General features: G+C 49.0%; 1 protein-coding gene across 7 annotated transcripts in view; it reads left to right on the top strand.

The window, feature by feature from the left end:
- The window catches only part of LOC126646589 (zinc finger protein 239-like), a 40,142-nt gene extending 17,323 nt beyond the window's left edge, over positions 1 to 22,819 (top strand). For 2 of the 7 annotated variants that reach the window (XR_007630324.1, XR_007630322.1), the window contains exons 4-5: positions 18,738 to 20,767; positions 21,205 to 22,819. Coding sequence is in view for 1 of the 7 variants with exons in the window: in XM_050328031.1 (XP_050183988.1) it covers positions 18,151 to 18,333 (183 nt within the window). In the remaining 6 variants the exon portion in view is untranslated. Of the gene's footprint in view, positions 1 to 18,150; positions 18,339 to 18,672; positions 20,768 to 21,044; positions 21,145 to 21,204 lie in introns of those variants that run through there. The other 5 variants (XR_007630321.1, XR_007630323.1, XR_007630320.1 and 2 more) reach the window with 5 other exon arrangements.
- The last annotated feature ends 1,371 nt before the right edge of the window (positions 22,820 to 24,190 follow it).

The raw sequence follows: 24,190 nt of genomic DNA on the forward strand, positions 1-24,190 counted from the left end.
GGACATCTTTGACATCACAGGAGACATTGATGACTTCAGAAGGCCAGTGGTGACATCACAGACACCAGTGATATTATCACTGTCACTGGTGACATCACAGGGGATAGAGGTGACATCACAGGGACATGGGTGATATCACTGGGGACCAGTGACATAGCATGGAACTGTTGAAAATAAAGGGACAACCATGATGTCACAGGGACATTGGTGACTTCACAAGCACAGGGTTGACATTATAGAGACACAAGTGACATCATTGGGGACATTGCTGAAGTCACTGCGGACATGGTGACATCACAAAGGATGGTGGTGACATCACAGGGAAAGCAATGAAATCATTGGGGACCAGTGACATCACAGGGGACTGGTGACAATAATGGAAAGCTCTGATTTCACAGGGACATCGGTGACACCTCAGGGGCATCGATGATTGCACAAGACAAGGAGTGACATCACAGAGAAACCAGTGACATCATTGGTGACACTGGTGACATCTAAGGGACATCAGTGACATCATTGGGAACCAGTGACATCGCAGGGGACTGGTGACAACAAAGGGACAGCCGTGATGTCACAGGGACATCACTGCCATTGGTGACATGACAGGGACTTGGTGCCAGCGCTCGGCACAGTGGTGACATCACAGAGACACCAGTGACATCATTGGGGACATTGCTGACATCACAGCAGACATCAATGACTTCACAAGGCCAGAGGTGACATCACAGAGACACCAGTGACATCATCGGAGTCACGGGTGACATCCCAGGGACAGTGGTGCCATCATAGATACATCGGTGACATCACTGGGGAGCAGTGACATCACAGGGGACTGATGACAACAAATGACATCCATGATGTCACAGAGAGATTTCTTACATCACAGGGGACATCAGTGACTTCACAGCGACAGTGGTGACATCAGAGACACCAGTGACATCATTTGGGAACAGTGACATCACATGGGATTGTGGACAACAGAGGGGCAACCCTGATGTCACAGGGACATCGAGTGTCTTCACAAGGAAAAGGTTGACATTATAGAGACACCAATGACATTATCGGGGACATTGCTGACATCACAGGGGACAGTGGTGACATCACAGGGAGAGAGGTTAAATCATTGGGGAACAGTGACATCACAGGGGACTGATAATAACAAAGGAATAGCAATGATGTCACAGGCACATTGGTGACATCACTGGGACCTGGTGTCACCGCTAGGGACACTGGTGACATCACAGAGACAGCAGTGACATCATTGGGGACATCTGTGACATGACAGGGGCATCAGTGACATCACAAGGCCAGGGGTGACATCACAGAGACACCAGTGACAATATTGGTGACACTACTAGCATCACAGGGGATAGTGGTGGCATCACAGGGGGTCAGTGACTTCACAGAGATACCAGTGACATCATCGGGGACATTGGTGACATCACAGGGGACAGTGGTGATGTCACAGGGACATTGGTGACTTCACAAGGCCAGGGGTGACATCACAGAGACACAAGTCACATCATCACGGACATTAGTGACATCACAGGGGACAGTGGTGACATCACAGAGACAGCAAGGACCAGTGACATCAGAGTGACAACAGAGGGACAGCAGTGATGTCACAGGGATATTGGTACCATCAAAAGGGTCTGGTGACATCACAGGGACATGGTGGCACTGCTGGGGACAGTGGTGATATCACCAGGACAACAGTGACATCACTGGAGACCAGTGACATCACAGGGGACTGCTTACAGCAATGGGAAAGTCGTGATGTCACAGGGACATTGATGACATCACATAGGGTGGAGGTGACAACACAGAGACACCAGTGATATCACTGGGGACATTGGTGACATCACAGGGGACAATGGTGACATCACAGAGGAACCTGTGAAATCATAGGCGATTGTTGCCAACAAATGGAAAGCCATGATGTCACAGGGACATCGGTGACATCAGGGAACATGGTGCTACCATTGGGGACAGTGGTGACATCACAGAGACAGTAATGGTGTCATTGGGGACCGGAAATATCACTGAGGACTGGTGACAGGCACATCGATGACATCACAGGGGACCTGGATAACAACACAGTGACACCAGTGATATCATGGAGGACATTGGTGACATCACAGGGGAGAGTGGTTACATTACAGGGACAGCAGTGACATCATTGTGTACCAGTGACATCACAGAAGACTGGTGAAAACAAAGGGGCAACCGTGATCTCCCAAGGACATTGGTGACATCATTGGGGATATTGGTGACTTCACCCACAAGGACAGGGGTGACATGGCAGAGACACCAGTGACGTCATCGGTAACACTGGTGCCATCACAGATACACTGGTGACATCATTTTGGACCAATGACATCACATGGGACTCTTGACAACAAAGGGACAGCCGTGATGTCACAGGACTATCGGTGACCTCACAGGGGACAGGGGTTACAACACAGGGGACAGAGGTGTCATCACAGGGATATCGGTGACATCATTGGTGACCAATGATGTTGCTGTAAAGTTTTCTCCTTTGAACTGTTTGCTACTCTCTTATTGGACAACTTACTGCGAGGTATGTGTCCTACCCAATCACATCCTTTCCAAGTTACCTCGTGGTCAGGTACCCACCTCTGAAACAGGAAGGGTTAATTGAAACACTTTCACTGTAAACCCATAAGAGCCCCCCTTACCCCCTGTACTTCGTTTACTGTAAGCTGTAAGGCTATGTCCTGTACTAAGGACATTAGACCTTAAAGGAACCACAACAAACACCAGACAAAGAACTCAACACCCATAAATCTCATCCAGAGGAACCAAGGTAGACATTTGAATAGGTAAAGTAGGCCTACAGCCAAGGGTTTCTTCAAGCCTGAATGATTAGAACACGAGAACAATGGAAAGAACAGAAGGTCACGAAAGCCACCCGAGGAAGATGAGTAAAATGCAGATCCCAGGATGAAGGCAGGCAGGAACTCCCACCATAATATTCCTCAAAATAGAGACCACGCCTCAAACTCCGCCCTGACTCCACCTGCTATGAATATTAAAATCTAATGATGCAATAATATGAATATGTATGTAATTATGTCGTAATCATTGCAAAACCTGTATAAATTACTCATTCTAACCTGACCAGCTCAGAGCCTGTTTTCCCAACAATAGCTGGCAGGCTGCCCGGCCGCTTTCAATAAATACCTTGCTGTCTTAAGGCATAAAATCCTGCCTTTAAGCAGTTTTTTTTTATCTGCCTTGTTTTGGGCATCACCTCCCTGTTACATATTCATGTTAACCCCTCCTAGTTTTACATATCCACTCCCTTTTTCCAGAACTCTCCTCAGCTTGCCCTATAAAAGCCCCCATTTGGAATAAAAGCAGATCTGCCCAGGATCTGCTACCCTGTGCTTCAAACCCTGCAGCTCTCATGTGTTTATTATGGACCATGGCAGCTCCCCAATTGCACAGAAAAGATGGAGGGTAAATGCTTTCCTTCCTGGGTGGAAATGCATTTGATTGGAGTCAGAACACATTCGCTGGAATTTTCAGTCTGAGTTCCTGTAAGGGGGTGAGTCTGAGAGGATCCTGGGATTGAAAACCAAGACACTGCTGAAAACTCAACATGAAACCCAATATTTATTACAGAAAGTGGCCAAGTAAACGGGAACCCGAGAGAGAGGAAAGGAGTAAACTAAGCCCTTGGTGAAACCCCCACTCACACAAGTGTGTTTTACGAGGTTGTCTTACCCACCCCAGGAGAACCAGAATTCCCCAAAGCAGAGGCTGCATCCTCGGAGGGTCAGCAGGCTCACAAAGATAGCGGTGTCCCCACAGAAGGCAACGTTGTCCTTCCTGTGAAGCTTGTGAAGCCACTCAAAAGGAAGCAGTCTTCGAGAAACAAGAAGTTAAAACACAAAAATGTAAAACACTACATTGTCAGAATTAACAGAAACAGAGAAAGAACTCGTATTAAGAACAGGAAGAGAACATGCTGCCTTATTACCTGAAAGAATAAATGTAATATTTCCCAATCAGAATCCAGAGTAGGATCCGAACAATCCAGTTCAATATGGGCGGCTGGTGCAATATAGGAAGTTAATAGCAATAGGTCTGCAGAATGCAACACCTAAGGCCATCAATTGGGCAATGTTATATGACGTCAGACAGGGAAAAGATGAAACCCCCTCAGAATTTTTGGACAGACTTAGGGCAGCTATGAGACAGTACACACCCCTAGACCCAGCATCAGAGGAAGGAAAACAACAGTTATTAGGGCTAGTGATGGGACAATGCACCCCAGATATTAGAAAGAAATTACAAAAACTTGAGCATCCAGCAAACAAAAATTTAGAGACACTAATGAATGAGGCCTGGAAGGTGTATAATAACAGAGATAAAGAAGAAAAGAAAGAGGAAGATAAGAGACTTGCTCGGGTAGTGGCAATAACTGTAGCAACCCAGAATGCAAAGTTCCCAGAACCAAATGCCAGAGGCAGAGGTAGGGGTTTCCCAGCAAGAGGAAGAGGGGGATTCCAGCCCCATCCACCTAGGATAAGACCAAATCAATGTTCCAATTGCTTGCAAATAGGACACTGGAAATGAGAATGTCCTCAAGTAAAAGAAAGACCTACAAACACCACCATTGCACATCAGAACAGTGAATGAAAGGGACCGGTGAGTCGTTCCCTAGCAGACCCACTGGTTAAAATGGAGCTAGGGGAAGGTGAAAAGGAATTAGACTTTCTAATTGATACAGGAGCAACATTTTCAGTTTTGAATCAAGAGCTAGTACCTAGGAGTGATGAATATGTACAAGTTGTGGGAGCAACAGGCCAACCAGAAAAAGCCTACTTCCTAAAACCTATTAAATACAAAATTGGAAAACAAATGGGAATCCATCAATTTTTGTATTTACTAAATTCTCCAAAGCCTTTATTAGGTAGGGATTTATTGGAAAATTTAGGGGTTGTAATAAAATTCAATAAGGATAAACTTGAATTCCAGGTAAATGATAAACAGCTAATAGCAGCTTTAAGCTTGATGATCAGTTGCATAAAACCAAAACCTGAAAATCACAACATTGAACGAATTATAAGCGAAGTGTACCCACTGGTATGGGCCACTGATGTACCTGGGAAGTCAAAACAGACAGCTCCTATTACCATTGAATTGATACCAGGAACAAAACCGGTAGTTAGGAAACAATATCCACTGAGGTTAGAAGACAGAAAGGGAATTGGACCAATAATAGAGAAATTTTTAGAACTAGGATTACTGGTAGAGTGTGAATCAGATTTCAATACACCAATTCTGCCTGTTAAGAAACCAAATGGGACACACAGATTAGTCCAAGACTTAAGGACAGTGAATGAAATTACAAAGACCTTACATCCAGTAGTAGCAAATCCATATACCCTTCTGACCAAATTGAAGAAAACTTTAAAATGGTTCACAGTATTGGACTTAAAAGATACATTCTTTTGCCTAACCTTAACTCTAGCAAGCCAGAAAATTTTTGCTTTTGAGTGAGAATCTGCCAAAACAGGGAGAAAGACTCAATTAACCTGGACTGTGTTACCTCAAGGCTATAAAAATAGTTCCACAATTTTTGGAAACCAATTGGCCAAAGAATTAGAACAATGGGAAAGGCCACAGGGAAATGGTACCCCTCTACAATATGTAGATGATTTACTAATAGCAACTGAGACAGAAGAAGAGTGCATTAAATGGACTATTTCTCTGTTAAACTTCTTGGGTTTGAGTGGATATCGAGTCTCTCTACAGAAGGTACAGCTGGTGCAAGAAAAGGTAGTATACCTGGGATATGAAATCTCCAGAGGACAGCGATCTCTAGGAACAACAAGAAAAGAAGCCATCTGCCAAATGCCCAGACCAGAAACGGTGAAAGATCTACGTGCATTTCTAGAAATGACAGGTTGGTGCCGGTTGTGAATTTATCAATATGAGGTACTTGCCAAACCACTGTACGATTTACTGAAGGAGACTACGAGTACCCTAGTCTGGACTCCCAAAGCAAAGGGAGCTTTTAAGAAACTGAAACGAGAACTCATGAGGGCCCCAGCTTTGGGTCTTCCAGATGTAACTAAACCATTTTGGCTGTTCTCTCACGAACGGCAAGGGATGGCTCTAGGAGTTTTGACTCAGCAGTTGAGACCACATAAAAGAGCTGTAGCTTATTTCTCCGAACAGTTGGATGAAGTAAGCAAAGGCTGGCCTGGTTGTCTAAAAGCAGTGGCCGCAGTGATCATAAACATAGAAGAGGCCAGAAAGCTTACGTTGGGCCAGAAAATGACTGTGTTGGTGTCTCATACTGTCTCAGCAGTGTTGGAACAGAAAGGTAACCATTGGTTATCACCTTCAAGATTCCTAAAGTACCAAGCCATCCTAGCTGAATCAGATGATATAACCATTCAAATAACTAATGTTGTGAACCCAGCCTCATTTCTAGAAGGAAAAATCCCGGCAGAACCCATCGAACATGATTGCTTAGAAACGATCGAAGCAGTTTATTCCAGTCTCCCAGATCTCAAGGAAGAGCCGTTTGAAGATGCGGACAACTGGTTCTCGGATGGCAGCAGCTTCATGAAACAAGGAGTAAGAATGGCAGGCTATGCAGTGACCACAACGGAAGAGGTAATCGAATCAAATCCCTTACCTGCAGGGACTTCAGCCCAAAAGGCAGAGCTAATAACTCTTACCCAAGCACTGGAATTAGCAGAAGGCATGCAAATTAACATTTGGACTGATTCTAAATATGCCTTCTCCATCATACATACTCATGGTACGATTTGGAAAGAAAGGGGACTACTAACTGCCCAAGGGAAGACAGTCAAACATGCGGAAGAAATTCTACGATTGTTAGAGGCGGTCCAACTCCCAGAGCAAGTGACCATAATGCATTGCAGGGGACACCTGAAAGGCAACACAGTTCCAGAAATAGAAAATAGGAAAGCAGACACAGAAGCTAAATTAGCTGCTGCAAGAACCGAAAAAGTAAATATAACAGCATTAGTACCAGAAAAGTTAGATACAAATTTTCAACCAAATTATCAAGAATCAGATCAGAGATGGATTAAAAAAAAAAAAAAAAAAAAAAACAAGGGCAAGTTCTTAGACAATGGATAGAGTCAGTTAGAAACAGGTCAACTAATAATACCAGGAAAATTAATGTGGCAATTTGTAAAGACAGAACATGAAAAAGCCCATTAGGGCTTAGACCCACTTTATCAGTATTTACAAACTCGAATAGCAGGACCAAAACTCTTAACCACAGTGAAATACGTTACATCCCAATGTGAGCGATGCCTGAAGAACAACCCAAATACAGGAACCAAGGCACATCAAAGAGCCATAAATCGAGGTAAATTCCCAGGTGAAGTATGACAAATTGATTTCTCCGAACTCCTAAGAAAAGGGGGTTTCAATACTTACTAGTATTAACTGACACATTTTCTGGGTGGCCTGAAGCATTCCCTTGCAGAACAAGTAAAGAAAGAGAAGTAATTAAAGTCTTATTGAATGAAATTATACCACGGTTTGGGGTACCGAGAAGTATTTCTTCAGACAGAGGTTCACATTTCTGTGCAAAGGTAGTAAGAGCAATAAGCAAAGCACTACAAACCAAATGGCAATTACATACGCCTTACCGACCCCAGGCTAGTGGGCAAGTGGAAAAGATGAATCATCTTATCAAACAACAAATTACTAAAATATGCCAAGAAACTAACTTACAGTGGTATCAAGCTTTGCCTATTGCTCTGCTTAGACTGAGAGTCAAACCCAGATTAAAAGAAAAGTTAAGCCCGTTTGAAATTCTGTATGGGAGACCTTATGCTATGCAAATTGTAAATGGGGATGCTGTAGACCAAATAGGTAATCAGTACATTTATGATTATGTAATTGCAATAGGAAACATTTCGATAAAAATGCTGCGGTGGTGATAGAACACCAACCCAAACAACCTGATTATAAACTCCATGATGAAAAAGACCCAAATGATTTGAGCAATAGTACAAGCGTACCAACGTCCCCTAGGGTTAGAACTTGACGAAAGAATTCGTCAGTTATAAGAAAAGGGGGGAAATGAAGCCACTCAAAAGGAAGCAGTCTTCGAGAAACAAGAAGTTAAAACACAAAAATGTAAAGCACTACAGGAAAGCTTAGCATTAGGAAACCACGGAGGTAATAAATTGTCTGAGGGAACAGAACATGTTGATAAGAAGAATACTAAAATCATAAGATAACACAAAACAAGGAGATAGTAGCATCAGCAGATTTAGGATGGGCCAAGGTTACCAAGACCCTGCCAACATCACAAGGAAACTACCCAAATTAGGAAAGATTTGAGGAAAGTTCAAAAGTTTACACCGAGGAAGACCAACCAGACGACCACCTCCTCTGATGAAGGCTCCGGATCTCCCACCTCTAAACCTCCCCAAATTGAAGACTCCGCCCAGACTCCGCCTATATATGAATATTACAAGTAGATGTTGCAATGTAATGAATATACATGTATAATGATGTAATCCCTACTCAGAAATTGTATAAAAGGGTTGCACTAATTGTTAACGACGGAGCTCTTTGCCCAGGGCGACCTGGAGGGCTCCCCAACGCGTTGCTAATAAAATACCTCCTGCTTTGAGCATGAAACTTTGTCTCTAAAGCAGTTTCTCTGTGCTTCTTTGGGGCAAATTCGGTTTCAGGAGAACAGTCCGTGATAGACTTCTCCGGCATGGGTCTAGCATGGATCCTTCACTTGGATCCCAATATCCCACCTGGGCCGTCTCACTCCAGCATAGGTTTCCCTTAGGGTCACAAAATCTTCAACAGGACTCTGCCTCACCTGAGGTCTCTCATGAAGTCTCAGTTTTCTCATGCATCAACTTATTCCAGTGTTGGCTCCTCCACGAGCAACATGGGGGTCTCCTCATCCCAACAATCTTTCACAGGTAGCAGGGTTTTATTTTTCAGTCTTTTCCCTGCTGAAGGGAGAGAGCGAAAGGAGGGGAGAAACAGCCCTCCCTCTTTCGAACTTTCCTTCTCTTCTGCAACTGCCAGCTTTGACCTTGGAAGTCTCTTATCTTTTTACCGGAATTCCTTTGCAGCGGTTCTTTGTCCAAGCAGTCAGTCTTTTAAAGTTTTTTTTTTTCTTCACTCTCTTATAAGAGAGAAGGGAGGCTTCAGTGCTACACCTGCCTCCGGCCCAGGCCGGGGGAGGAGGGGGCCTTGGCTCACCTCGGGGCCTGCCGCCGCTCCTACATGGCTGCCACTCCTAATTTCAACTGTGCAACAACCTTCTCTTCCGTTTTCTTAAATATGTAATTAGCAAAGGCATTACTGAGAGTTTTAATTGGCTTCTTGTCCGTAAATCCACCTGGACAAAACCATCCTCAGCCCCGGGGGCTGACTGGCTGGGCAAAACCACAACACTCTGCCATCATCAGTGTATTTGTAATAATAGTGTTCCCACTGTAATAACATTAATCATCATGGATTTACTAGGAGATGAAGGGGGAAGGGATATTATCTCCCTGAGGAACATCACTTGACAGCAGCCCTACTTCCTGTGAGGATTTTTATTGGTTAAATTCTTAATGCCTTGCTCATTAATCTGCTTTCCAAGGGCCCCTCACAAATAGCCCTCTGTGAGCAGAGAACACAAGATGATGAAAACACAAGGGCAGCTCCTCTTCTGCCAAGCAAAGCCAAGTGAGGGGGACTTCAGGCAGAGCTGTGCCAGGCAAGGCCATCATGTCCTGGCAGAGAGTCAGCACAGCCAGCACTTTTCTCCTGGTGTGTGAGGGCAGGAGCGTGGTACTGCCCTGCCTGGCTGGGAATGAACACTTCTGGGCAACATCCTCTGTCCACTTGGCTCATTTTCAGCTCCATCCTCAAAAGACTCTTTTGGCTTTTCCAGGGCAACAAGGAATATTCAAAACACTATTCCAACAAATTTTACCAAGCCCAGAAAGGCTTAATTGAAACTTGTTTTCCCATCAACCCTTCTCCTCCCAGCAGGATTCTGTGGTTGTATACGAGGACGGCCAAAATAACATGCTCATGTTCCCCACCATAGGGTGGGGTGCCCCTCCCCACCACAGCCTGCGCTGCCCACTCCACGTGTGCCCTGAGTGGGGGCCATGGGCCAGTGCCCGCTGCCAGCAGCAGCAACCCGGGCAGGGCAAGGATCCCTCGCTGGGCTTTGGGCTCTCCAACGGCCCAGGGCAGTGCCCTGGGGATGGGAACCCAGAGTGCTTGGAGCTCCAAAGCCTTAAACATCAGTCCCTGCAGCTCCAAACCCTTCTCCCCACATGCTGCCTCCAGCAATTCCCAAGCCTGTCATGGCCTTGGGGGCCTCCCTTGGGATTTGGCCTCCCTGCGGCCTGATCCCGGCTCTGGGCCCAGGAGTGCCTTTGGCTGCAGCAGGAAGGACAGCAGGAGGTTTCCTGCCTGCTTTGGGGCAGCTGCAGGGGCCGCTCATGTCACCCCCCCTCTGTGCTGGGGACAGCTTTGCTCTTGGGGACACCGCTCTGCCCCAGCCCAGCAGCACCAGCAGTGCCCAGGGCCGGCACCTTCCCAAGGGGGACCCCTCTGTGCACAGGGACCCCCAGCCCGGGGGGGCCGTGCCAGCACCCCCAGACAATGTAGTTACAGAAGGACAACAAAACAACAACAGATTAAACCTCGATAAAGGATTTATTTACATTATAAGAATCTTTAAAGGAACAATAGTGTTCTTTATAAAAATAAGAATCTTCTTAAAAAAACCTATCTTCTAAATAAAACAACTATTTTCTTAATACAAAGACTATCTTCTTTAAAAAACCTCCCTTCTTAAAAAAACTTCTAAATAAAACCACAATCTTACTAAAAGACTATCTTCTTTATAAAAACAAACTTCCTAATAAAAAAATTATCTTCCTAATGAAAATCTATCTTGTTAGTATTACATATTTTTTTTCTGAGAAAAACAATTATCTTCTCTTGAAAACAACTATCTTCTCTCTAAAAGGAACTATTTTCTTAAAAAATCAAAACTAGAAAATGTATGTAGAGAAAAACAGGAAAGAACATGGAGAACATTTGTACAAGTGGTCTCCACTGGGAGGAGGGTGCACATCCTGCTGGGATTGATCACAAGATCCAGACTGCAGGCAGAGTCAGGACTGAGGGATGTCACAGGGAGCAGGTGGGGACACTCCACAGGGAGCAGGGTGAAGGGTTTTTCCTCGAAAAAAAGTTGTTCATGGCAGAGGGAGCGCTGGGAGCTGCTGACCCTTCGCTGGCAGCAGGGGAATGGCTGCGCTGTGCTCGTCGCCGGGCACTGGCACTTCCACATGGAACACGGGACAGCTCTGGCAGCTGGGATGTCACAGGAGCTGTGGGGCTACTCCACAGTAGGGGATGGGGATCATGGAATGATGGAATTCTTGAATGGTTTGGCTTGGGAGGGACCCTACAAATCATCTTGTTCCACCCCGACCAGGTTGCTCAGGGCCCTGTCCAACCTGGCCTTGAATGTTCCCAGGGATGGGGCACCCACAGCCCCTCTGCACAGCCCCTGCCAGGGCCTCACCACCCTCACAGGAAACATCAAATCTAACCCTCCCCTCTGGCAGTTTGAGCCCATTCCCCTTGTCCTGTCACTGCAGTTCCTGACCAAGAGTCCCCCTCCGGCTTCCTTGGAGGCCCCTTCACCCACGGGAAGGTTTCTCCGAGGTCTCCACACAACCTTCTCTTCTCCAGGCTGGACAGCCCCAGCTTTCCCAGCCTGTCTGCAGAGGGGAGGTGCTCGAGTCCCCTGAGCCCCTTGGGGGCCTCCTCTGGCCTCGCTCCAACAGTTCCTGGCCTTGTTGTGTCAGGACCCCAGAGCTGGAGGCCGCACTGCAGGTGGGGTGTGCTGAGAGCGGAGCAGAGCGGCAGAACCCCCCCTGCCCTGCTGCCCCCAGGGCTGGGGATGAGCCCAGGACAGGGGGGTGTCTGGGCTGAGAGGGCACATTCTGTGGGCCTGGATAACAATGATAACCTGTGAGATGTCTTACACAAGGACAAGAAAATGTCAATATATGGAATATATATACAGAATTTATTTTTGTTATAAAAATTTTCTCTCCTAAACAGTATTCTTCTTTGTAAAAACAACGGTCTTCTTAATAACAATAATCTTTAATTAAAAGCAACTATCTTCTTAATCAGAATCTATCATCTTAATAAAAAACTATCATCTTATAAAAATCTCTTCTTAATAAAAACTATCTTCTTCATAAAAAAAAAAATATTTCTTAAGAAAACAACTATCTTCTTTATAAAACCAACTATCTTATTAAAATATCAAAACATAAAACATATGTACAAAACCAGGAAACAACACGTAAAACATACATACAGCATGGCTGATTCCATGACCGGCGTGTCTGTCAGTGCTGGAAGCAAAGCAAGGGCAGGGTCAGTGCAGTCGGGCCCTGCTGGGTGTTCCCTTTGCCCCCAGCCTGGCACACGCTGGGCACAGCGGGACTCTGGCACCAGGCCTGAGCCCGGCTGGGGATGGGAGCCGGGCCCCAGGCGCTGGCACGTGGCTTGTGTGGCCCAAAGCAGGCGCAGGGCAGGCCGGGGGTGGGGGTTGTGCCGCCAGAATCCCGGGCACGGGCACCGTGTCCCTGAGCGGGGCCACCCAGCCCAGCCCCAGCCTGGCGGCAGTGACCCCCTGTCCCTGGGCAGGGCATGGCCAGGACGGGCCTGTCCTGCTGCTGGGGGTCTTCATCCCAGCACCATGTCCTCCTCCTCATCTTCCTGCTCAAGATCCATCTCCTCCTCTGTGTCCTCCTCCAGATCTATCTTTATCTCTTCCTGCACATCCTCTTCCGGATCTGTCTCCATCCTTTCCTCACTATCCAATCCCATATCGATTTCCATCTCCTCTCCTGTGTCTCTCTCAGCTGCATCAGGGGGCACAATCTCAGAATGGGGTCCCTGTCCCACACCATCCCCACAGAGCTCCAGCCCCCCGGGCGGTCGAGGGGTGCCCACCTGCATGGAACGGCCCCGTACCTTCCTCAGGACAAGAGGGAGCATCCTGCTGGGATGGGGGACAAGATCCACACAGCAGATGCTGCTCAGGACTGCTGGGGATTGAAGGGAGCAGGGCAGAACAGTGTGCTGGGAGCAGGAGGAAGGGTGGTCTCTGAGCAGGGGGAAGGGCTGTCTCAGAGCACAGCCAGGGTTGGTCAGCACAGAGGCTGCACTGGGAGCTGCACAAAGGTGTGATAGCAGCAGGGGAATTGCTGCGCTGTGCTGGGTGCTGGGTGCTGGCCATTCCACATGGAACACGGGCACAGCTCTGGCAGTTGGGATGTCACAGGAGTTGTGGGCATGGGGACCAGAGAATGATGGAACCCTGGAATGGTTTTTCTTGGAAGGGATCCTAAAAATCATCTCTTTACACCCTGAGCAACCTCCCACCACCCCAGGTTGCTGAGGGCTCTGTCCAACCGGCCGTTCAACGTTCCCAGGGACGGAGCCTCTCAGGCGCTGCCTGTGCCAGTCCCCTGCAACCTGACTGCAAGAAAACATCTCCCTCAGATCGACCCTAAATCGCCCTCCTTCAGTTCAAACCGTGCCCCCTTGTCGTCTCCCCACAGGATTTTTTAAAAATTCAATTCCCATCCCCCTGGGCATTTTGAGATCTCTGTGTGCCCTTTGCCTTCCTCTGGGATGGGGGTTTGGCTGCAGTCAGAGCCACAGCCCCACAGTGCCCCCACGGCTCTCCCTTGTTCTGTACAGCTGCCTTGTCCCTACAGCCCCCCACCAGCACTGGATCTGAGCCTTGGGGCTCTCCCCACTGTTTTACCTTTTTTTTTCAGCCACTCTCTTTTTGCCAGGCTGCATCCTGAGAATCCACAAACCTCCTAAGAGGCTCTCCTCATAAAGGCCATGTCCTCATAAACCCCAAAAACACTGCTGCCTAAAAGGCTGCAGAGGAAAAAAGACTCCAGGCCCAACTACGTAGGAGGTCAGACACGCTGCAGAGGTTTTCATGAGGCTCCAGGAATACAAAGTCACCCACGTACCTTCCAACGCAGGGGTTACAGTTTTTATAATGATTTCCACCCAAGGCCCGGCCCGTCCCCGCCCCGGTTCTGCCCCACTCTGCCCCAGGAACGCCCGTGGGGAATTGAGTCTGGGGGAGTTTGGAGCTTTGAGCCGCTGCAACTACAACTCCCGGCGTGCCCCGCGCGGAAAAGGGGGCGGGGCCGGCTCTCCGCCGGCGGTGCGCGCGCACAGCCCCGCGGTGGCTGCCGGGAAAGCGATGGCGGCGACAACGGAATCTGCTCAGCACGATGAGCCCTGGCGGGGGCTGCGGCGGGGCTGGGGATGCACTCGGGGGCTGCGGGGAGCGCGGCTGTGGGCGGAAAGGCTGGAGGGCTCGGCAGAGTGGAGAGGAGGGGCTCGGGGGTTCCCGAGGAGGTTTCGAGGTCCGTGAGGGGCTCTCGGGGGGTCGCGGAGGGGATTTGGTGTCCTGAGGGCGCTCAGAGGGGAGGGTGAAGGTGCCTGAAGGGGTTTAGGGGGTCCCTGGAAGGGCTGGGGGCCTCGGAACCCTTCTGGGGGGGGCTGTTTAAATGCCATGGCTGCACTGCGCAGGCGCCCGCGGAGTTTCCACAAGGGAACTCTAACTCCCATAAGGCCTCGCGCGGCGCCGCCATTTCTGCTCGTGCCACAGCGCCCCCTGCCGGCTGGGCGGACCGACCGCAGGGAAAGCGGGTCCTGAAGCCCCCCCCGAACCCCAGAGACCTCCAAAACTCAGCACACAGAGACCCCACAGGGAGGGGGACTCAGGGGGTCCCTAAAGCCTATCAGTGGGGTTCAGGGGGTCCCCGAGCCCTCAGGGGAGGGGTCCTGGCAGTGCCACCCAAAGTCTTAGAAAGACATGAATCACATGCGGGTAAGGGTATCCCAGTGCCCCCACTATAGCCCAGTGACCTCCCAGTGGCTCTCAGTATGGCCCAATAACCCCCGCAGTGACCACGCAGTGTTTCCCAGTGACCTCCCACTGCCCCCCCGTATGGCCCAATGATCCTCCAGTGAGCACCCAGTAACCCCCAGTAAGGCCCAGTAACCTCCCAGTGTCCCCCTGTGTGTCCCGGTAGTCCCTCAATAACACCCCAGTCCCTCCCAGTGCCCCCTGGTTCCCCCAGTGTGTCCCAGTATCCCCCAGTAGTCACCCAGTGCCCCCCAAAGCCCCCTGAGTGTCCCCAGTGTGTCTCCACATTTCGTTGAATTTTCTGTGAGTGTGAAGGGGGAATGGGGGTTGGTCTGGGGTCAGAGGGTCCAGAGGGGGCTCCTGGGAGATGATAGAGGGTTGGAGACATTTGGGATGGGGTTTGGGGACAGTGGAATTGGGGGTGTCAAGGGAGGAATTGGGGCCATGGGGAGGCCCTGAGGACATTGGGGACACCAGGGGGGTCTCGGGACTCACCTTCTTGTGGTGCTGCCCCTCCTCTCCCACCCAGGTGCCCCTGAGCAATGGCCCGGAGGTGAGCCCAGAGCTGGCCCTGAGGTGGCCCTGAGAAGAAGTGGAAGGCAGAGGTGGTGCTGAGGCAGGAGAGCCCCGTGCTGGGGAAGAGGCTGAGCTGGGAGTGCCCAGCAGCGAGAAGGTGCTGTGTCCATGCCCTGTGTGCCAGGTGAGCTGGGGCTTTGCTGCAGAGCTGCGGGCGCTGATTGGAGCGGCTGCAGCTGCTGAGCTGGTGGCACCCAGGAACACAAAGTGTGCCCGGCCACGGAGCCTGCAGGGAGGAGCAGGGACAGCCCCAGGGGAGCTCTGGGGGGCCGGGAACCTCTTGGCTGGAGCAGGAAAGAGCCACTGGCCACGAGGATGGGGTGTTGGTCCCAGCCACTGGATGAGGCCAAGCAGAGCACGAGGCCTCTTGCAGACACCTGGAGCAGCCTCCCACTTGTCCCCTCCCTGCAGGACACTCCCCCTGAAATCCTTGGGGGGGCCTTTTATATTTATTGCTGGTTGCTGCTTCATACTGGGGACCTGAGGGCCCCTCTGCAATCCCATCCCTGGGGCACAATCTGCTCTCCAGAATAATCTGAGAAATCCAGTAAAGAAAGTGCCCAGAAGCTTTTGGTCTTTTGAGCAGCAAAGGTGTTTATTTGTCGAGGTCGGGAGCAGGCGGGGTTCGCACCACAAAGCTCTTGCTTGAAGGTATCGGTACAAAACAGGGTAATTTATACAGTGTAACTTCTATGATTACAACATCTTACAAACATATTCATTTGATTGCAACATCTAATCCTTCATGTTGATAATAGCTGGAGTACAGGCAGAGCTCAGGCTGAGCTTGGGGTGGAGCTTTTCTTGGCCCTCAGTTCTGGGGGTTCATCCCCCTTTCTTCATCATCATGGCTGGGGTCTCTGCAGTCTTCCTCAGTGTGACCCCTCTAACTTTCCACTGTCTTTGCCCCAGTCACTGAAGCTTGGAGAGAGCCTTGGCTTTAGGGCTATTTCTCTTATTCAAATGTCTCCCTTGGCTGACTTTGCCTTAATTTCTGGCCTGCAGACCCATTGGAGAATGTTTCCAACCTTCTTTAGATTATAAGGCCCAAGGAACGGAACAGAACAAATTTTTCTTTAGCAATTTAGGCAGAGCAGGTATGGGGGGGCTTCTCTCAGCTGAGCAAGATATTTCAAAGGTAATTCTTTAGGCCTTGCTCTCCTTTCAAGAGGGAATGTCTGGGAAGGCGGCACCCCAAAGGTGAGAGTCAGATGAGAAGGGACCCTTGGGACCACCAGCACTCCCAACATCCCTAAGTGGGACCCCCAACATCCCAGACAGTGGAGAAACTCTGAACCCCAGAGGGGGGAGACCAGAGAGGGGGAACTCCTGGAAGAGAAATTTTTGGGCTCATCTTCATAATTTGGAGTATATTTCAGCTGAATCTCAACTTTTTGCAATTTTGGGGGCGCATGTCTTCTTGCTATTTCTGAGGGGTTTTGCCTGAATCTTGGTGGTTTGGGTTTTTTCTGGGCTGAATCTTGGTGTTTTAGAGGTCCCCCAGAACCCTGAAGTTGAGAGATGGGGGAGCCTTGGGTTCCTGGGACCCCCAGCAGCCTGGAGAGGGCAGGGACCCTGTAGAGGGGAGACCCCGAATACACACGGGACTCCCAGCAGCCCAGACAGGGGGGACCTCCAGAATCCCAAAGTGGAGAGACCAGAGAGAAGAAGCTCCTGGCTGGGGTTATTTGGGCTGAGTCTTGGTGTTTTGGAGGTTTTTATGGTCCCAGGATGCCCAGTGAGTTCTAGAGATGGACTTGGGCAGGAGGAACCCCCAAGCCAATGCACTCAGCCCTTGTTTCCCCCCCAGCAGGATTTGTCCTTCCCAAAGCTTGGGCAGATGGAGGAGGCTGCGAGGAAGCTGCCGTGATCCCCCCAGGCAGGTGAGGAGGAAGTCAGTGCCCCTTTGGCCCTGTCTTGTGGTGCACATGGGGACCAGATCTGGGGGGGATGTGCTTGACCTTCCCTCTGGGCCGGAGGCAAATCCCCTGCCTGTCCTTCTTCCTTCCTGCCCCAGGCCCCGAGCTGAGGACGGAGAGCACAGAGGACGAATCCCCCCGGCAGAGCCTGGTGGGAGAGGCCGTTTTGAAGGGCTCCCCGGCGCAGGAAGGCAGCGGGGAGGAAAAGGCCCAGAGATGCCCCTGGAGGAGGGGCTGCAAAGCCAGCCCAGGGAGCTCTGAGGAGGAAAGACCCATCCTGTGCCAGGAAGGCGGCCGGAGCTTGAGCCGGAGCTCTGAGCTGTTGGTCCCTGAGCAGCCTCCCAGCAGGGAGAAGCCCTTCAGGTGCTTGGAATGTGGAAGAGCTTCAGGAAGAGCTCCAAGCTCCTCACCCACCTGCACTTCCACACTGGGGAACGGCCCTACACCTGTCGGGAATGTGGGAAGAGCTTCAGGCGGAGCTCCACCCTCAGGCAGCAGCACATCCACACTTGGGAACGGCCATACGAGTGTGGGGAATGTGGGAAGAGCTTTAGGCACAGCTCCACCATGATCAAACACCAGCGTCGAATCCACACTGGAGAAAGGCCCTACAAGTGCTTGGAATGTGGGAAGAGCTTCAGGGACAGCTCCAACCTGCTCCAACACCAGCGCATCCACACTGGGGAACGACCTTACACATGTGGGGGGTGTGGGAAGAGCTTCAGTGACAGCTCCAGCCGCCTCAGGCACCAGCTCATCCACACCGGTAAACAACCCTACAAGTGCTTGCAATGTGGGAAGAGGTTTCAGACGCAGCTCAACTCTCCTCGTGCATGAGCGGACACACACAGGGGAGAGGCCCTTCCGCTGCACCGACTGCGGGAAGGGCTTCAACCAGAATGGCCACCTCGTCAGGCACTGGCGCATCCACACCGGGGAGAGGCCCTACAAGTGTTGGAAGTGTGGGAAGAGCTTCACCCACAGGTCTACCTTGACCAAACACCAACGGACCCACCAGTAAGGGAAACCCCTACGAGTGCCCTGACTGTGGGAAGAGCTTTGGCCGCTGCTCCCACCCTGAATGACCCCCCTGATGGTGAGGCAACCCCTGGAGTCCAGTGACTGTCAGTCCATCCCTTTCCACCAGAAAGGGCCAGTCCCCTTTGCCAGGGGCAGGTTGTGCCAACAGAACCCTTCTTGGGGGTGTGTGAAGATTCCTACCTTGGGTGGGACCCCCCAAGGTCACTACTAGAGATTGAGAGCAGAGATCTCCCCCCGAGCGTTGGTCTGGGGGAGTTCCATCCATCTCTGATTCATAATTCTTGCTTCGGTGCCAGCTTGAGTAGAATTGCTTCAACAATTGCTTTAGTGTAGAGCATTGTCCTATCTTATGCTGTACTAGTGGTAGTTTTAGTGTTTCTATTGTGCAGTAAATAATTCTGAATGAAGATCTTTTGTCTGATCATTTGTAACCCTAAATAATTCATTTCTATCAATAGATCTGATTTGCCATGATTAAAACCTGGGGGACAAAAGTGGTTCAGTCCCACCTCTGTAGTTCCTCTAAACTGAACCTGTTGGCAAAACCTAAGGCTGAGATTGGATCCAGCAGCCCCAGCACCCCACAGTCAGTTGGGAGCTCAGAGGGGCACCCCCCTTTCCTACCCCTTTGTGCCCAAAGACCCCCATGGGACCATTGGACCCACTGGACCGTCCAGACCATTTCCCCTTTTCCACCCTTCTCCCGTTCCTCCCATCTTTCCATGGTCCCCTGCTACAATCTGCTTAAATATTGCAGAAAGAACTAGAGATTCAAATATTCCCTTGAGCAAAATAAAAACTCACACAAGTTATCTGTTGATACCAAAACCTGATTTTATTAATTGCTAAGAGGTGCAAAGAGAATGAGGAAAAAATAAGAAAAGGTTGGAAACTTCTAAGATTATTTCTAGAAGCAGAGAAAAAATACCACTGAAAAGTACCTTTCCCAGCTGAGCCGGTGAGCGTGGTAGAAGAGAAGCAGTTTCTGCCTTTTTTTCTCTGTCCCTGCAGCTTTTGGATGTTGTCTCTGTAGCTGCAGGGGGTCTGACAGCTTTAGTTCTCTGCAATGCACCATGTGTGGTTTCACCACTCATGCCCCTGTCCCAGGCCGTGCAGGGTCTCAGCTCAGCCGAAGCTTTGGGCCCTCAGAAATATGGTCAGGGTAGAAGGATAAGGTAGAACTCCCACATGTGGCACGGTGGTCTCAGCTCTCTCCAGGCCGGCACAGTTCCAGTCTCTGGTGGCAGGCAGGTGGCGGAGAAAAGGTGAGGGGAGGTGGGCAGAGATTCTCGGCTACAGTCACCAGTTCTTCTGCCTTTCTTCTCCCTGATTTTCCAAAATTTGCCCTCAACTTTTATAGTGTTCAAAGGAGGTTGAACGTGGTTTCTTGGCACGTAGCCAGTTCCGATGTTGGAGGAGATATGATAACCATAGACAATGGCAGGATCTTTTGGCAGGAAAGGTGCCATGGGAAGTCCTGGTGAGAACTTCCTTCAGAGAGCTGACAGAGAATGATAAGTTTTTGATAGGCAGAAACAATTTTTGGCATTTCTATATTATCTGTGTGTTACGGATGGTTGCCATGGTAAGCGACGTAACAGGAAATGCATAATGGTTGCCTTATTAACCGGCCCTAGCAATGCAAATGCACAATCTTTGCCATGGTAGCCGAGTTAACAATGAGAATGCACAATGGTTGCCATGGTAACCAGCAAAACAGTGAGACTGCATAACGGTTGCCATGGTAACCGAGGTCACAATGAGAATTCACAATGGTTGCCATGGAAACTGTTGTAATAATGGGAATTCACAATGGTTACCACAGTAAGTGATGTCAGAATGAGAATGCACAATTTTTACCATGGTAACCATCACAATGAGAATGCACAATGGTTTGCATGGTAAGCAACATCACAATGGTAATGCACAATGGTTGCCATGGTAACCGACTTAACAATGAGACTGCACAATGGTTGCCATGGTAACCGAGGTGACAATGAGAATACACAATGGTTGTCATGGTAACCGAGCTCACAATGAGAATTCACAATGTTTGGCATGGTAACTGATGTCACAATGAGAATGCACAATGGTTGTCATGGCAACTGGGGTTACAGTGGGAATGCACAATGGTTGCCATGCTATGCACAGTCACAATGAGAATGCACAATGTTTGTCATGGTAACAAAGTTCACAATGAAAATGCACAATGATTGCCATGGTAACCGAGGTCACAATAAGAATTCACAATGGTTGCCATGGAAACTGTTGTAATAATGGGAATTCACAATGGTTACCACAGTAAGTGATGTCAGAATGAGAATGCACAATTTTTACCATGGTAACCATCACAATGAGAATGCACAATGATTTGCATGGTAAGCAACATCACAACGGCAATGCACAATGGTTGCCATGGTAACCGAGGTGACAATGAGACTGCACAATGGTTGCCATGGTAACCGAGGTGACAATGATAATGCACAATGGTTGTCATGGTAACCGAGGTCACAATGAGAATGCACAATGGTTGTCATGGCAACCGGGGTTACAGTGGGAATGCACAATGGTTGCCATGCTATGCACAGTCACAATGAGAATGCACAATGGTTGTCATGGCAACTGGGGTTACAGTCGGAATGCACAATGGTTGCCATGATAACTGAGGTCAAAGTGGGAATACATAATGGTTTCCATGGCAACCGAGGTCACAATGGGAATGCACAAGGGTTGCCATGGCAACTGAGGTCAAAATGAGAAAGCATAATGGTTCCCATGGTAACCAGAAGTCACAATGAGAATGTACAATGGTAGCCATGATAACCAAGGTCACAATGAGAATGCACAATGGTTGCTGTGGTAAGATAGGTGATGATAGAAATGCACAATGGTTACCATGGTAATCATTTAAAAATGGGAATGCAGAATGATGGCCATGGTAACCGAGGTCACAATGAGAATGCAAAATGGTTGCCATGGCATCTGTGGTCATAATGGGAATGCACAATGGTTGCCATGGTAACGGAGGTCACAATGAGATTGCACAGTTGTTTCCATTGGAAGTGACATCACAATGAGAATGGACAATGGTTGCCATTGTAACCAACGTCACAATGAGAATGCTTAATTGTTGCCATGGTAACCACTGTAACAGTGAGACTGCATAATGGTTGCCATGGTAACTGAGATCACAATGGGAATGCACAATGATTGCCATGGTAAGTGACATCATTATGAGAATGCACAATGGTTGCCATGGTAACTGAAGTCACAATGAGAATGCACAATTGTTGCCATGGTAAGCGATATCACAATGAGAATACACAACAGATGCCATATTAACCGATATTACAGTGGGAGTGCACAGTGGTTGCCATGGTTGCTGAGTGATACTGAGAATCCACAATGGTTACCGTGGTAACCGAGGTCACAATGAGAATACACAATGGTTGCCATGGCAACCAAGGTCACAATGATACTGCACAATGGTTGCCATGGTAAGTGATGTCACAATGAGAATGCACAGTGATGTCTATGGTAAGTGATGTCACAATGAGAATGCACTATGGTTGCCATGGTAACCGAGGTCACAATGGGAATGCACAATGGTTTCCATGGCAAGTGACGTCACAATGGGAATGCACAATGGTTTCCATGGTAACCAAGTTAACAATGTGAATGCTCAGTGGTTGCCATGGTGTAAGGGGGTGCTTTTGATTTAGATGATCCATGGAGCAAAAAGGGGTGAAAAAGTGATTATATTCGCATGTGAACACAGCCAGAGTATTGTACAATGTGACTTTATTGCACAAGTTGTCTGTAAGGTCCATTGTGCCATTAGCAAAGTTAACTGGATGTCCCCCATTATCAGAGCTGAGCTCCTCCTTGGCTTGGCTCCACTCTGCAAGAGAGATACAAATCCCCTTGAAACACAATGGTACAGGTCGTCCATAGGGCTGAGGAAGGTGATGGAGAGGAAGATGATGTGGGCAGGGGTCGTTGGCCCCTTGCCCTACAGTGGGGCATGCCCAGACTGTTGCCATGAGGTGATGAACGGGCGCTGTTTGGCTGCCACTCAAGCACCACCTTCTGCTGCATCCTGGCCCTACGTAGTGTAATGTAGAGCTGATGGAATGGGGTGTCGGCACTGCTGGGTGGAGCGATGCTCATCCTTCCATCCACACTGTGCTGCTCCACGGGGACACCCGCCAAGCACGGGCACCGACCAGCCCTGCAGACCCTGGTAGGCCTGACCTGTCTGTGCAGGTGAGCACAGTTTATTGATAGGAAGCAACAAGAAAGCAAACATTTTATATCCTTTTCTTGTATCCTTTTAATTCCCTTTTTACTAACTAGTATTGTGTCCCTTTAAATCCCCTTTTACTCGCTAATACTGTAGTAGACGCTGTTCATAATATTGTATAAATGCCAATAGATAAAGTATTTTTTTTGTATTTTTTGTTAGCTTTTGATTCTCTTTGCTAATAGTTTTGTTTTTTACTCTCACTACAATAAAAGATATTTTGTAGTGTTTGAATGACTGTTGTACTTGTCTTTATTCTGGACATGTATCCTTGTGAACCTGGTACACATGGCATCTCAAGAAAGGCCCAGGGCACATGGGTGGGGCTCAACTGGGGGGATGTAGGGCACTGGTTCTTTGGTTGCCGATGTCCATAGTCGAATGGAGGGGGTATGCCATGACATCCCAAATGGGCACAGGGCCCATGGCTTGGGCTACACTGTGGCATGGGAGCTGTTGGTTCCTTGGTTTCCAGGCGCCACTGTGGAATGGAGAGGACAGGCTGTGAAATCAGAATGGGGCCCATGGCACATGGGTTGGGCTGTACTCTGGGGTGTGATGTGTTGGTTCTGTGGTTTCCAGGGGCCAATCCAGAACGGAGAGGATAGGCTGTGACATCACAAAGAGTCCCATGGCATACATGTTGGGCTGCATTCTTGGGGTATGAGGCATTAGTTCTTTGGTGTGCAGGGGCCATTCTGGAATAGAGATGAGTGGCAGTAAAATCACAACTAGGCCAATGGCAAAAAGGAAAGGCTGCAATGTGGGGGTGTGGTGCATTGGTTCTTTGGTTTTCAGGCATCATTTTGGAATGGAGAGGGTAGGCCATGACATCACAAAAGTAACCATGGAACCCTTTTGGGGCTGCAGTGAGGGGGTCTGCACTGCAGTTCCAGGAAGGAAAGCCCTGAGCCTCTGTCTCTCAAGTGCTGTTCTTGCGTCATGCTCGGTGCTACACAGAGAGCAAGAGCTTTCTGTGTGTGTGCACCTTTGGACTGGGAGGTATCTTAGACAATACTCAACCATAGACCTAACCTTAAAAACAAAATCTAAACCTAAATCTGACACTAAGCTCTAAACAATAACTGTAACCCTTCCCTTACTCTAACCAAAACATTACCTAAAACCAAACCCTAACCTAACCCTTACCCCTAACCCTAACCCTAAAACCTAAGCCTAACCCTAACCTTAAACCCTAACCCTAATGAAAGGGACATTGGTGACATCACTGGGGAGGAGTGACATCACAGGGGATTGGTGAAAACAAAGGGACAGCTGTGATATCACAGGCAATGGTGACATCACAGGGGACATGGTGACATCACAAGTACGTGGCTAACATCAAAGAGA

The sequence above is a fragment of the Myiozetetes cayanensis genome, unplaced genomic scaffold (genome assembly GCF_022539395.1).
Source record: "Myiozetetes cayanensis isolate MyiCay16 unplaced genomic scaffold, myiCay2020 scf354, whole genome shotgun sequence".
Taxonomy (NCBI): Eukaryota; Metazoa; Chordata; class Aves; order Passeriformes; family Tyrannidae; genus Myiozetetes; species Myiozetetes cayanensis.